We start from the raw sequence: 14982 nt of genomic DNA on the forward strand, positions 1-14982 counted from the left end.
TTTCAGCTTTTTGAAATATTCCACAGATGGTTCCTCTAAATAGAGAGACTAGATAATTTATCACTAATGAGTTAAAAATCCCCCTCTTAAAAAATGGGCAGGCCTTCTGGGGTCATCTTTTGATGTGCCATATCATGTGTCCTGAATGATTTTACCCAGGGGAACTAATTTATCAAAAGCTTAAGACTGAAAATGTTAAAAGATTTACAGAGCTGTACGTTAGTGTAAAAAGCAGAATGCAGTATTTAGCAAACATGAGTCACAGGCTGCAAAGTAGGTTCATGACAGGGAGACACTGATGAATGGGATTAGATCTAATTGAGGTTTGGTACAAAATGATGGCAAGGATTTTTCTTTTGCTAGCACTCATGTTAATATGTACGTGAGCAAGTATTTTGGGAAACTATGCTAAATTAAAATTAGTTGGCAAAGTTCTAAAGTGAAATCAAATATTAATATATGCATTTCAGTAAACACTTCTAGGCTACAAATGATTGATACAATTACTGTACTAATCATAAATCTGGATTCTTCTTAACAGCCTTGTGACTCATGGAATTCACAGATGCAAATGTACAGGTGAATGAATTTTAACTATTTAAAAGACATATAACCTTAAGGTACTAGTGAATTAACCAAACTAATAAATATTTTATAATGTATTCATAAGACACTATTGTGGTTACTGTAGTAATTAATGCCTACAGAGATAATATCAGCTATTTACGAATATCACAAAGAGAGAATACATTTTAAGAACTGTTATAGTCCTTTAAATTAATCCAGCACTCTGAGTAATAAATCAACCATAACCTTTTGAAACCTGTCTCCATGGGAAATAGCAGATACCATGTTTTCCTCTCAGTCTCATTTTCCTAGTATTCATGCTTATGTAAGATGGGAAAAAAGAAAAAGACAATGCAAAGAACCTTTTAATTTATAGTAATATTTGCAGTTACAGGTGAATAACTGAACAATGCCTGTGTACAAGGAGACTAAGGGCCAAACAAAATGTATTTAGGGCTTCAAAAAAGACTTTCATTGTCTATTGGCACTGATTAAATTTTGTTGCCAAATGGGAAGATATATGAAAGATTTAGTTTATAAGCATTTTGCTGCTTCATATTTGTTATATGAGGAATTAGTATAGAGATCTTTTTTATAAAATGAAACGTCTTTGTATTCAAGTAATTACAGGGGAAACAAACTTACATAAGAACCCTATATTCAATCAGAATATCTGTACTATAAGAAACTGGTTCTACTAGTATCTTTTATTGTACTCTAAGATAAAATCACTGACATGGGGTGCAAAATTTAAGAAAAGGAAAGGTTAGAGACAGAAATATTACTAAATGTGAGTTTCCAGATGGATAATGAGGAAATCTTGACTTTTCATTTAATGTCAGAAATTTTATCAGTTCCATAATTAAACCCTGCTGCCGGCATCCCCACCCTGCATGGCACTCAGTGAGTGCTTTCTCTGTTTTCCAGACCCAAAATAGGTGCATGTTTTACCCCAAGTCAACAGACACGTAGTTTGCAGGCAAAGATTTTAAGTCAAACAAATATCTATCCCAAAATTAAGTACTGACATTGGTAAAGTATTAAAATTAACAAAATTAAAAAAGTTAATTTCTTCTTGAATAAGAAGTAATATAGGCTTATTAATATAAGAAAAGTAAAATTAGTCCATATAACAAAAATATAAAAACTAAGGATATCTTTAATTAACAAATGTATAAGACATATATGAAGAAAATTTTAAAATTTTGCTGAGGAACATACAAGAGGGTATGCATATGGAGAGGCAAACTATTCTAGAGTGAGAAGATTTGACAGTAGGAAAATGTGAAGACAAAATTAATTTACAAATTTTTTAAAAGATTTTACTTCCTTGGAATCAGAAAAAAATGATTCTGACAGACATTTCTTAGTCAGGGACACTTTAAAAACAAAGAATAAAAAAGGGGGACCAGCACTGCTACATGTCAAAAAATACTATAAACTATTAGTTTTTAAAATAATAGTTACTAGCTCTAGGATAGACAAATAGGCAAAAGAATAAGATAAAAATCCAATAAACAGAATTACCTATGACTACTTAACTGTATGTAAATTAATGGTGCCATAAGGATAGACTGTCAATATATTATACAAGAATGACTAGCTCTTTGGAAAAAAATTAAGTTAGAGTCTTGCCTGTTACCTTACGTCAAAATAAATTTGGAGTAAATGGAAGCAAAAATTAAAAAACTTATGGGTGAAGAGGCCTTTTGAGGAATAATTCCAAAGGCAGGGGGAGAAAAAAACAAATGAAGCTATTTTATTAGATAAAAGTTCAAAATTTCAGTATTAAAAAGGACATCTCAAACAAAGTTAACAGTAAATGATAAACTTGAAGAATATACTTGCAACATGTATCTTACAAGAAAGAGTTAATATCCTTTGATGATCTCATCTAGTCCTATGGCTTTAAATATCATCTAAATGTTAACAATTCTCAAATTTATCTTTCAGTTCAGACTTCTAAACTCCAGATTCTTATATCCAACTGCTTACATGATATCTCCACTTGGATGTATCTTAGACAAATTTAAAATGCTCCAAATTGAACTCCTAATCTTCTGTCACCTCTACCCTATAGACCTGCTCCACCATCTCTTTTAAAGTGACTGAATTCTTGCAGTTGCAGAGTTCAGAAATCTTAGTCAACTTTGCCCTTTCTTTCTCTCACACCCCAAATCCAATTTGTCAGGAAATCCTGCTGGCTCTACCTTCAAAATATATTAGAATCTGACCCCACTTCTCACCAACTCCACTGCTACCAACCTGGTCGAGCTACCACCATCTTTTACTTGGGTTACTGAAGTGGTGTCTTAAGTTTCAACCCTTGCCATATGACAATCTATTCTCAACACACAAACCAGAGGGATCTTATAAAAACATGACTAAGATATGTTACTTCTCTGCTTAGATCATGCCATAGTTCCATTTAGTTCAGAGTAAAAGCCTATGTCCTTATAATGACCTACAAGGCTCTACATGATCTGCCTTTGTACTTTGATGTATCCTTACCATCAGATAAGTGCCTGGCACACCGTAAAAGTTCAATAAATATTACTGAATGAATGAATAAATATCCATATCTTAAGCTCTTGTAAATAAGTAACAATTTTTGCTATACATGACTATGTGAAAAAAAAAATGTTCAAATGATGGCTAGGTCATTCACAGAAAATATATCCTTAAATAGATGGAAAAAAATGCACTCAAGTATACTAGTAAACAAAGGAAAAATGGAAAGAAGATAATATTTATGACTATTAAAGTGGCAAAGAATCAATAAGTAATTAGCAAAGACAAAAGAGGGAGAGAGAATCCCAGATTTAAAAGGATTTAATAGATACATCCCAACCAATGACAAAGTATGGCCCTTGTCTGGACACTGATATGAAAAAGCTATAAAAAGAAATCATTCTACGGGACAATGGAGGAAATTTGAACACTGACGGCATTAGTTATGAACAGGGCATTGCGTTTTCTTTTAGAGACACTAAGATGTAAATGGAAGAAATGATATGTTGCCTGAATTTTCCTTCAAAATAATCCAGTGTAGATATAGATGGGGTGGAGGAAAGAGGATGGGGTTCTCAAGACTAGCCATGAGATAATTTTTAAAGTTAGGTGATAGGTACAGTATATGAGGCTCACTATAGTTTTCTTTTTATTTCTATGTGTGTTTGAAAATGATTTTCTAAAAATTAAAAATTGAAAATATTTTAACACCAACAGCTGGTGAAGCTAAAAGGAGAAAGGAGCTCATTTTCTTTTCTTTTTATTTTTTTTTAATCTTAAAAAGTATTTATTGATATCTCTCTGTAAGTGAATCAAGTGGGTGTAAAGCGGCATAAACACAGCTTTGAAAAATCAGCTAAATGCCATTATAAAAATAAATTACAAAAAAACCCCCAAATAACAAAGACAGTGAAAGAGAGAGAAATTCTTACAAAATTCGTTCAGGGGCTGTGATGCAACCTGGATTGACCACATCTAGACCCACAGCTGGATGAGACATAAGGCTGGACACTCTTGGGGCTGAGAGGATTGGTGAGGTTGGGTGAGCAAATGCAGACCCTTTAAAGTAATACTGTGTGGTACCCATTCCATGGGTCCCAAATCTCCAGGTTCAGGGGAATCTTCCTACAGCTAAAACATGCATGAGAAACCCAGAGGATGGTACACCGTGTGATCAGGAAAGGTTTCTAAAACGCACCTCATCTATTCATCTCCTGGTGCTCGGGTTCGCCATTCCAGCTGCTTTACTAACAATCTCCCCGCTTGGAGAATCAAGGAGCTCATTTTCTTACACTGTTCATGGGAGTTAAAATTGGTACAACCATAAGGGAGAGGGAGAAGTTACTTAGCAGTATATATTAGAAACTTTTAAAGAAGTGCACATTTCTTGAGCCAGAAATTCCACTTCTAGGAATTTATCATAGGGGTAATCAGGCATGAGCACCAGGATAAATATATATATTTGCTCACTACAATATTATTTATAATAATGAAAATTTATTAAACAACCTAAATTCCTAACAACAGAGTACAGATTATATCAATTATAGTTAATCTCATCAGATTTTTAAAAACACAGTGTGTGTGTTTTAAATACAAAGAATGTAGATGATCTAGTAAATACTTTTTAAAGCACTAGAAATAAAATATTCAAACCCCACAGCATTTAGTAATTTTGAAATTTAACAACAAAACCACTTGACATTACAGGAGTATAGGAAAAAAGTCAGTGGCACATGTATAAGCTTAAGATGAATGAGACACATTTGACTCATGTTTTGCTTGAGTTGAATTTTACTTCTAAAATTTGTTAAGACTACTATTTATTGATACATTTTAGCAATATATGCTATTTGGCTATTGCTTCATGTCTTTAGAAATGCAAGCGTAAATTTCACTATTTATACTTTTTAAAATGAACTACTTCAATATTCTAAGACTAAGAAAAATGAACATTTATAAATGGACTCACTTTATACCCCTTCCCTGTTATTCATCTTTGACTCTCTCTTCATAATGAATATAACATACATAATTCATGGAATGAACATGACATACTAAGCAAATAGTTAATCTATAAAATCACTTGAATATTAAAATAATAAAGTAAGAACAAAACATAATAAAAACAAAACTCGCCTTCTGATACATTTTCAGAAGAAAGTTCATGATTATAAAAGGTAACATGACCTCAATAGTCTTTCCTTTTGAATATGTTGTGAAAAAGAATTCAGAACCAAATAAATGTTTTGTTTTACTGTTGACAAGTATAGTCTATGCAATTACACTGTAAGTGAAATACAGATTTTTAAATAAGGGATAATGATCATCACGTAGCAGGTGGTCAGTATTTCTTAATCTTGGTGTTAAAACTCTATTTCCTCTCCAACATCTTGAATGCATTATAAATAAAGAATCAAGGCCCCAAGGTATGAGAGAATATGAAAAAAATCTTAAGTTTTCCTTCTAATGATCTCAACGAGGTCACTTCTGATGAAGATAACGCTTTATTAAGGGAAAAAGAATATACATATAACCCCAACTTGCCTGTCATCTTAATGTAAAGATATAGTATAGGAAACCTAATAATAAGAGACCTAGGTAATTCAGAGCAACCTCTCTACTGAAGGCAAGTAAAAAATCTGGACAAAATATAAAAAACACAGGCTTGAAGGCACAGGAGAGCTAACAAGATTGTGAAGAATTATAGGCAGGTATCAGGAGGAAGTTGAAGGCTCAGGAAAGTAATCTCTGCATTTACAGCTATTTTCCCCTCAAGGTTATTTGCTGATGCTGGAGGTGGCAGAACAGCTTAGTAACATTGTTGAGAGCTCTGTAGGACTGGGATGCAGGAACCGGAATTTAGTGCCTACTAAAGGGAGTTCTTCCTAAACCCTCCCCAATTTTGAGTTGGGGTACAGCTAAACTCCACAGGGTAAAGTAGGAGTAGGCAGGCCCTCGCAGAAGCTGAAGTTCAGTTTCAAATTATCTCAGTCTCTAAAACTGGACTGAAACGATTTTAGACTGCTAATGCCAAAAGGAGCCTGGAATAAGCAAATATTAACCCTCTCTGAGGAAGACATTGTTCTCAGAAGCCTCAAAAGATTTCTACAAACGATTCTGCAAATACATGTGGGATGCACAAAAATTAGCATGCATTCAAGGAAATGCACGTGAAAGAAATCCAGCAGAAAGAGAACAGAAACAGACGCAGTGGGTTCTAGGCTTGGGAATTCTCAGGCACAGACTTCACCCACCGTATTCAGTGAGAATTTCTGCAAAGAAATGGAAACTATAAAAAAAGAATCAAATGGAAATTCTAGAATTGAAATATAACTGAGATAGGGAACTTGATGGATTTAAGAACCATTTGACACAGATGAAAAGAGAAACTACAGAAATGTGAAAAGAAATTTCCAGGAAGAGAAAAAACAATGAAAAGCAGAAGAGAGTAAAAGGCATAGGTAACACAATAAGAAAGTACCATGTAATATAACTGGAGTCTCAGAAGTAGAGAATAAAAGTGGCAGAAGCAATATTTGAAGATATAATGGTTAAGAACCTTACAAAACTGCTGAAAAATAATGCACACACAAATTCAGAGAGTCCTGTGAACCCAAGTAAGAGAGGTAGAAATAAAATTACATTTAGGCACAATATAGCAAAACTACTAGGACCCAAAGACAAAGAGAAAACATTTTAGGAAGCCAGAAGTCAGATTATATTCAAAGGAGCAACACTTAGAATGAAAGCTGGCTACAAAAGCAACAACAAAAACCAGGAGATAATGAAATGATATCTTTAAAGTGCTAAAATAAAAGAACACCAAACTGGAATTCTATACCCAGCTAAACAGTCTTCAAGAAAATAAGTAAGATACATACATCTTCAGAAGTAATTGAGGTTATGAAATTTAAGATAGGGAGATTATTATAGATTACCTGATGGGCTCAATCTAATCATATGAGTGCTTAAAAGCAAAAACTTTCTCTAACTGTAGGTAGAAGAGATGAGGCAGAAGGGAAGGTAAGAGAGATCTGAAGCATGAGAATGACTTGACCTGCCTTTGTTGGCTAGGAGATGAAGTGAGGAAGAGGGCCACATGCTAGGGAATAGGGGTGACCTCTAAAAACTGAGTGCCTGCACAATGCCAGGTACTTTAGCAAGTTTGGACTTGCTCTGAATTCAAGCTGCCTGGCCAATAGCCAACAAGAAAACAGGGACCTCAGCCCTACAGCCACACAGAATTGAATTCTGCAAACAACCAGCATGAGCTTAGAAGCACGTTCTCACCCAGAATCTCCAGATAGGAGACCCAACTAGCTGACACCTTGATTTTAGCCTGTGATACTCGAGGCAGAGTAACCAACTGAGCCTGCTGGACTTCCAATCTACAGAACTCTGATATAATAAATCAGTGTTATTTTAAGTTGATATGTTTGTGTTAATTTTTGAGCATTGCAATAGAAGACTGATATAAATGGAAAAATCCACAGTAAAAATGAAATTTTTAATAGTTCACCTCAGTATATTATAGAACATGAATTAAAAAATAAGTCAGTAAGAACAAGATTTGAAGAACACAACCAATTTGACCTGACTTAATATATTCTTTAAAAGCATAATTGAAACATTTACACCAACTCTATGCTGGGCTTTAAAGAAGTCTGCACAAACTTCAAAGAATTAAAATCACTAAAAATAAGAGTTGCAAATTTAAAAAGAATATACATTAATTTAGTGTTGCTGTTATTACTTTGGGTTAAGGTAAAGATGAGACATAAACAAATGTAAAATCTCATAAACATTTGTATAAGAAAATTTTTGGAGAGTTTGACAGATCATTTTAATTAAAAAAAAAAATTATTTGTCCTCTGACCCAGCAAATTAGTTCCTAGGCAACTGGTACACATGCAGACATGGGAATACAGTAGTCTCCCCTTATCCACAGGGGGAAACATTCCAAGACTACCAGTGGATACCTGAAACTGCAGATAGCACTGAACCATATATTTACTATGGTTTTTTTTTTTTTTTTGCCTATACATATCTACCTAAGGTAAAGTGTAATTTATAAATTAGGCACAGTAAGAGATTAACAACAATAATTAATAATAAAATAGAACAATTCTAACAATATACTGTAATAAAAGTTTGTAACTGTGGACTCACTCTCTCAAAATATCTTTTTGCACAAATTTAATGCCTTTTCCATCTGAACTAAGCACTTACCATGCATCCTGACCACAACTTTTGCAATTTGAGGTCCAAGAGCAAAACTAACATGAACTTCTTCTTCCTTCTTCATGACTTCATGGATAGAATATTCATTCTTCTCATAAATTTTAGCAACCACAGCATGTGATTTATTTTTCTTTCCTTATTAAGTCTAGAATTTTCACCTGTTCACTTAAAAGGAAGCTCTTTATGGCTTCTCTATGGCAAACCCAAATTGCTAGCATCACTACTCTTGCACTTTGGGGCCATTATTAAGTAAAATAAGGGTTAGTTAAACACAAGCACTGCAATACTGTGACAGTCGATCTGATAACCAAGATGGCTACTAAATGACAAATGGGAAGAATATGATGGACAAGGAGATGATTCACATCCTGGGCAGGACAGAGTAGGGCAGCATGAGATTTTATCATGATACTCAGAACGGTGTGCAATTTAAAACTTATAAAGTTTTTATTTCTGAAATTTTCCATTTAACATTTTTGGACCTCAGCTTACTGCAAGTAACTGAAATGGTGGAAAGTGAAACTGCAGATAAGGGAGGACTACTGTATATGGGCATGCTCTCTGACATGCACTGTTCACCAACAGAACAATGGTTAAGTAAATGATGGTACATCAATTCTCACAACTATTAAAAAAAATGCTAGATTCTTTATGCATGTACCCTAAAACCGTTCATAATAAACTAAACAAATAAAAACAGTTGTAGTTTAATATATATACAATATGCTAGCATTCATGTGAAATGTAACAAAAAGCTAATGAGTTAATTATCTAATACGAATATTATACACACACTGTAATGATAACCAAACTGTTAATAGGCATTTATCTCTAAGATAGCACAGAAGATTGAGGTTCTGGGAAAAGTTGAAGAGGGCACTCTACTGCTATAGAATCTGAATATTCTGCTATAGAATCTGAATATTTTAAAACCAAGATTATATGTTAGTTTTTCAATTAAAATGTCCCATGCACACTTTTATGAGAGCAGAGACATCAAGTGATCTGCCAGCAGAAAAACAGTAAATTCTACACTGTTAGTTGATCTTAAGAACATACAAGATTGTTATGTATTACAGAATACAATATTCTTAATTATAATCTTCACTCTTTAATAGAGGTTAAGTTTTAAAGAAGGGTGGAAGTAAAATTATCTTATCAAAAAAAGGTAAAATAAAATAACTACTGCTAGAATTATTTAGAACATCAAGCATATTTACTCTTATACCTTTGAAAGATACGGGTTAATTGAAGTGATTCTGAAGTTAATTCTCCCATTTTCACAAAATAGCAAACCTACTAAAAAATTAACTGTTCTGTTGACTGATATTATAACAGAGGCTACTGCTTAGAAATAATGTTTATTTACTTAATGAAATAAAAGCTGTACTTACAGCAAGGAGAAGACTGAACTGGTCCAAGTTGTGGAAAGGTCATAAGAACAGAAACCCCTGGTAGATCATTTTGCTTTGCATGTTCAGTAGTTTGGTCAGCCCAAACCACCACTTTCTTCCTCTCTACCAAATGTTCAATTTCTTTGAAGTCAGACTCAAAAGTAGCATTTAACAGGCCAGATTCTTTTAATGCACAATACTGTTTTCTTAGGGCTGGAAGTAAAGCATTCAATACTCTGCATACAGAAGGTGACAAGAAAAGAGAGATAAATACTAAATTTTAAATACATTATTATGGTTCTATGTAACATCCAAAGTAATAGCAGATGATTAAAATGGTTCCCTGTACATATTTTCCTTTAGAATATTTCAATCAAATACCTCAAATATTCTTAATACATTAAGTATAGATTGGAAAGAATGTTGGATGGGAATCACAAGCACCAGGCTGTAGTCTCAGCGAGTCTTCACTTGCTTCTATATGACCTTGGATAAGGCACTACCTGAGGTTTCTCCTCTATAATGTGGGGTACAACTGGACAGCCACTACTTTCAATAGGAGATTGTTTTCAGAACTATGCAAAGTATAATGTGATTTACAAATCAAAAATAGTGTTGTTATTGTTATTAAATACTATGAGATTGAAATGAAATATTAATACACTGTCAAACGATGATGCTCAACTTAGGTATATAAGATTTAAAAAATAACAAATGAACAAAAGTCAACTTTCCTTGAAGTTAGCTCTTCATGAGCTAAAGCAATAGCTTTCAAAGCCATTCAAAGGAAAAACTGTGGAAAAGTATGGTGGGTACAGGAAAATGATGGGGCATTGGATTCTTGGCTCTGATTCAAAATCTCGCCTATTGCTGTCAATCAGAGCAGTACTAAATGCATCTTTTTATGTATTAGACCTCCATGAAGAGTGTTCATTGAAGAAATGCCAGAACTAAAAAGTTATAAGTGGTTCCTAACTTTTATATCAACGAAGACATCAAACAACATGAATAATCTTGAAATGACTTAGTCCTGGTGTTCTAGCTGACTCATAACATCCAGAAGAATAGAACCATCTGAAGTAGGAATAGGGCAGTGGGAAAAGAATAGGCACTAATTTTAACACTTAAGGAAATAACTGCTTTATTATCTAAGAATCTTAAATATTTAGATAGCAGTACAAATAAATAGTCTGTGACATTTTTCTTTTTAGTGATAGTGGGGAGTACGCCATTTAAGCCAAGTAGGTAACAACTGTAGGGAAAAGTCATTAATCAGAAAGTCAATAAAAACAATTATTTACAACTGCTTTCCTTTTGGAAAGTCTAGAATTTTGATTCACCCTGCTAGGCACAGGGCGCCTATTCAACCAGCTCCCAATAAAAATCCAGGACACTAAGTGTCAGCCTAAGGAGATTCCAAAGTAGACATCATTTCACATGGGTCATTACAACTTTTTTCTGGAGAACTTAAGCATAACTGTGTGGGTCCACTGGATGAGGACACTTGAAAGCTTACAACTAACTGGTTTCCTTTGTTCTTTGCCCCATTCACCTTTGCCTTTTGCTGATTTTGTTTTGTATGCTTTTACTCTAGTAAATCATAACTATGAAGTCAACTATATGAAGGGTTCTGTGAGTCATCCTAGTAAATTATCAAACATGGAGGTGGTCTCAGGGACCCAGGACATACGTTATTTATGTATTTATGTGTACATGTATGTATGTTTATATGTATTTATGCATTCATTCATTTATTTTTAAGTTTTTGGACTCGATATTGGTATATATTACAAAATGATCATCACAATAAGTCTAGTTAACATCTGTCACAGAATTCATTTTTCTTCTGATGAGAACTTTTAAAATCTACTTTCTTGGCAACTTTCAAATATGCAGTACAGTATTACTAACCATAGTTGCCATGCTGTACATTACATCTCCATGATTTACTTAATAACTGGAAGTTTGTACTTTGTGACTCCCTTGACCAATTCCCCATCCCTGCCCCCAACACCCCACCACGAACCTGTATAATCTGTTCTCTGTATCTATAAACTTGGGTTTTGTTTTTGTTTTTTGTAGCAATGAACACAGGTGTGCTTTATTTTTTGTGTTAGTGTTTTCATTTTCTTTGGATAAATACCCAGAAGTGGAACTGCTGTATTATATGACAGTTATTTTTACCTGCCTATGTTTTCTACTCAGGGTTTTATGGTTTCAGATCTTACATACAAGTTTTTAATCCATTTTGAGTTAATACAATTTTGTGTATGGTGTAAGATATTCTTTGGCTTGTTGCTGTGCACTTTTCCCAGCACCATTTATTGAAGAGACTATCCATTCCCTATTGTATATTCTTGGTACCTTTGTTGTAAATTAATTGACCATATATGCATGGGATTATTTCTGGGCTCTCTATTCTGTTCCATTGATCTATGTGTCTGTTTTTGTGCCAGTACTATACTGTTTTGATTACTATTGCTTTGTAGTATAGTTTTAAATTGGGAGTGTGGTCCCTCACACTTTGTCTTTCTCAAGAATGCTTTGGTTATTTGGAGTCTTTTGTGGTTTCACACAAATTTTAGAATTGTTTGTTCTAGTTCTGTGAAAAATGCCATTGAGTATTGATAGGGATTGTTCTAAATCTGTAGATTGCTTTGGGTAGTATGGACATTGTAACAATACTAATTCTTCCAATCCATAAGCATGGAATATATTTCCATTTATTTGTGTCTTCTTCAATTTCTTTCATGAATGTCTTATAGTTTTCAGTGTACAGGTCTTTCCCCTCTTTGGTTAAATTTATTCCTAGGTATTTTATTCTTTTTGGTGCAATTGTAAATGGAATTGTTTTCTCAATTTCCTTTTTGATAGTTTGTTATTAGTGTATAGAAACACAACAGATTTCTGTATATTGATTTTTGTATCCTGCAACTTTACTGAATTTGTTTATTCTAATAGTTTTTTGGTTGTGTCTTCAGAGTTTTCTGTATATAATATCATGTCATTGGCAAAAGTGACAGTTCTACTCCTTCCTTTTGAATTTAGATGCCTTTTATTTCTTTTTCTTGTCTGACTGTTGTGGCTGGGACTTCTAATACTATGTTGTTGTTTTTTTAAGTTAATTTTTATTGGGGTATAGTTGATTTACAATGTTGTGTTAGTTTCTGCTGTACAGCAAAGTGAATGAGTTATACATATACATATATCCACTCTTTTTTAGATTATTTTCCCATATAAGTCATTACAGGGTACTGAGTAGAGTTCCCTGTGATATACAGTAGGTTCTTATTAGTTATCTATTTTATATATAGTAGTGTGTACATGTTGAATAAAAGTGGCAAGAGTGGGCATCTTTGTCTTCTTCCTGATCTTAGAGGAAAAGCTTTTCAGCTTTTCACCACTGAGTATGATGTTAGCTGTTGGCATGTCATATATGGTCTTTATTATGTTGAGGTATGTTCCCTCTATAATCCCTTTGTTGCAAATTTAATCACAAATGGATATTAAATTTTGTCACATGCTTTTTCTGCATCTATTGAGATGATCACATGATGCCTTATCCTTCATTTTGTTATCACACTGATTGATTTAAAGATGCTGAACCATCCTTGCATCTCTGGAATAAACCCCACTTAATTGTGGTGTATGATCCTTTTAAAGTATTGTATTGGTCAATTTGGTTTGCTAATATTGTTTTTTTTTTTTGGTTTGCTAATATTTTGTTGAGGATTTTTGCATCTATGTTCATCAGGGATATTGGCCTGAAATTTTCTTCTCTTGTTCTACCCTTGTCTGGCTTTGGTGTCAGGGTAATGCTAGCCTATAAATGAGTTTGGAAGTGTTCCCTCCTCCTCTATTTTTTAATTGGAAGAGTTTGAGAAGAACTGGTATTAACTTTTCTTTGAATGTTTGATAGAATTAACCAGTAAAGCCATCTGGTCCTGAACTTCTGCTTGTAGGAAGGTTTTTAAGTACTAATTCAATCTCCTTACTAGTAATTGGTCTGTTCAGATTTCTTATTTCTTCATGATTCAGTCTTGGTAGGTTGTATATTTCTAGCAATTTATCCATTTCTAGGTTGTCCAATTTGTTGCTATATAATTGTAGTAGTCTCTAAGGATCCTTTGTATCTGTGTAGTATCAGTTGTAACATCTCCACTTTCACTTCTGATTTTATTTATCTGAGCCTTCTCTCTTTTTTTCTCCATGAGTCTAGATAAAGGTTTGTCAATTTTATCTTTTCAAAGAAGTAGCTCTTGGTTTCATTGATCTTTTCTATTGTATTTTAGTCTCTATTTCACTTATTTCTGCTCCAGTCTGTGCTATTTCCTTCCTACTACTAACTTTGGGCTTTATTCTTGTTTTTCTGTTTGTCTATTTTTTGATTTTGCTTTTGATTTCTTCTTTGATGAACCGGTTGTTCAGTAGCATGTTGTTTAATCAGTTATTTATAAATTTTCCAGTTTTCTTTTTGGAATCATTTCTAGTTTTAAACCACTGTGGTCAGAAAATATGCTTAATATGATTTCAGTCTTCTTAGATCTGTTAAGACTTATTTTGTGGCCTAAGATATGATCTATCCTGGAGAATGTCACATGTGCAGTTAAGAAGAATGTATATTCAGTGGCTTTTGTATGGAATGTTCTGTATATATCTGTAAAGTTTGTCTAGTGTGACATGTTGTTTAAGGAAGATGTTTCCTTATTGATTTTCTGTCTGGATGACTCATCCATTGATGTGAGTGGGGTATTAAAGTCCCTTATTCTTACTGTATTGCTGTCTATTTCTCATTATGTCTGTTAATATTTGCTTTATATATTTAGGTTCTCCTATGTCGGGTGCATAAATATTTACAAATGTTATATCCTCTTGTTGGATTGACCTCCTTTATCATTATGTAATGCCGATCTTTGTCTCTTATTACAGTCTCTGTTTTAAAACCTATTTTGTCTGATATAAGTATAGCTACCCCAGCTTTCTTTTGGTTTCCATTTGCATGGGATACCTTTTCCCATTCCTTAACTTTCAGTCTGTGAATTGTCTTTATGTCTGAAATGAGTCTCTTGTAGGCAGCATATAGATGGGGCTTGTTTTTATATCCATTCAGCCACTCTGTCTTTTGATTGGAGCATTTAGTACATTTACATGTAAAGTAATTATTAACAGGTATGTACTCACTGCCATTTTATTAACTCTTTTTTGGCTGTTTGGTAGTTCCTCTGTTCCTTTCTTCTCTTGTTCTCTTCCTTTTTGGTTTGATGAC

At 33.5% G+C, this 14982-nt stretch overlaps 1 protein-coding gene across 1 annotated transcript in view; it reads right to left on the minus strand.

The window, feature by feature from the left end:
• The window catches only part of KIF18A (kinesin family member 18A), a 79045-nt gene that overhangs the window by 23583 nt on the left and 40480 nt on the right, over positions 1-14982 (minus strand). The window contains exon 13 of the mRNA XM_059931294.1: positions 9717-9952. Coding sequence (XP_059787277.1) covers positions 9717-9952 — 236 coding nt within the window. The remainder of the gene's footprint in view (positions 1-9716; positions 9953-14982) is intronic.

Source organism: Balaenoptera ricei, chromosome 8, assembly GCF_028023285.1.
Source record: "Balaenoptera ricei isolate mBalRic1 chromosome 8, mBalRic1.hap2, whole genome shotgun sequence".
Taxonomy (NCBI): Eukaryota; Metazoa; Chordata; class Mammalia; order Artiodactyla; family Balaenopteridae; genus Balaenoptera; species Balaenoptera ricei.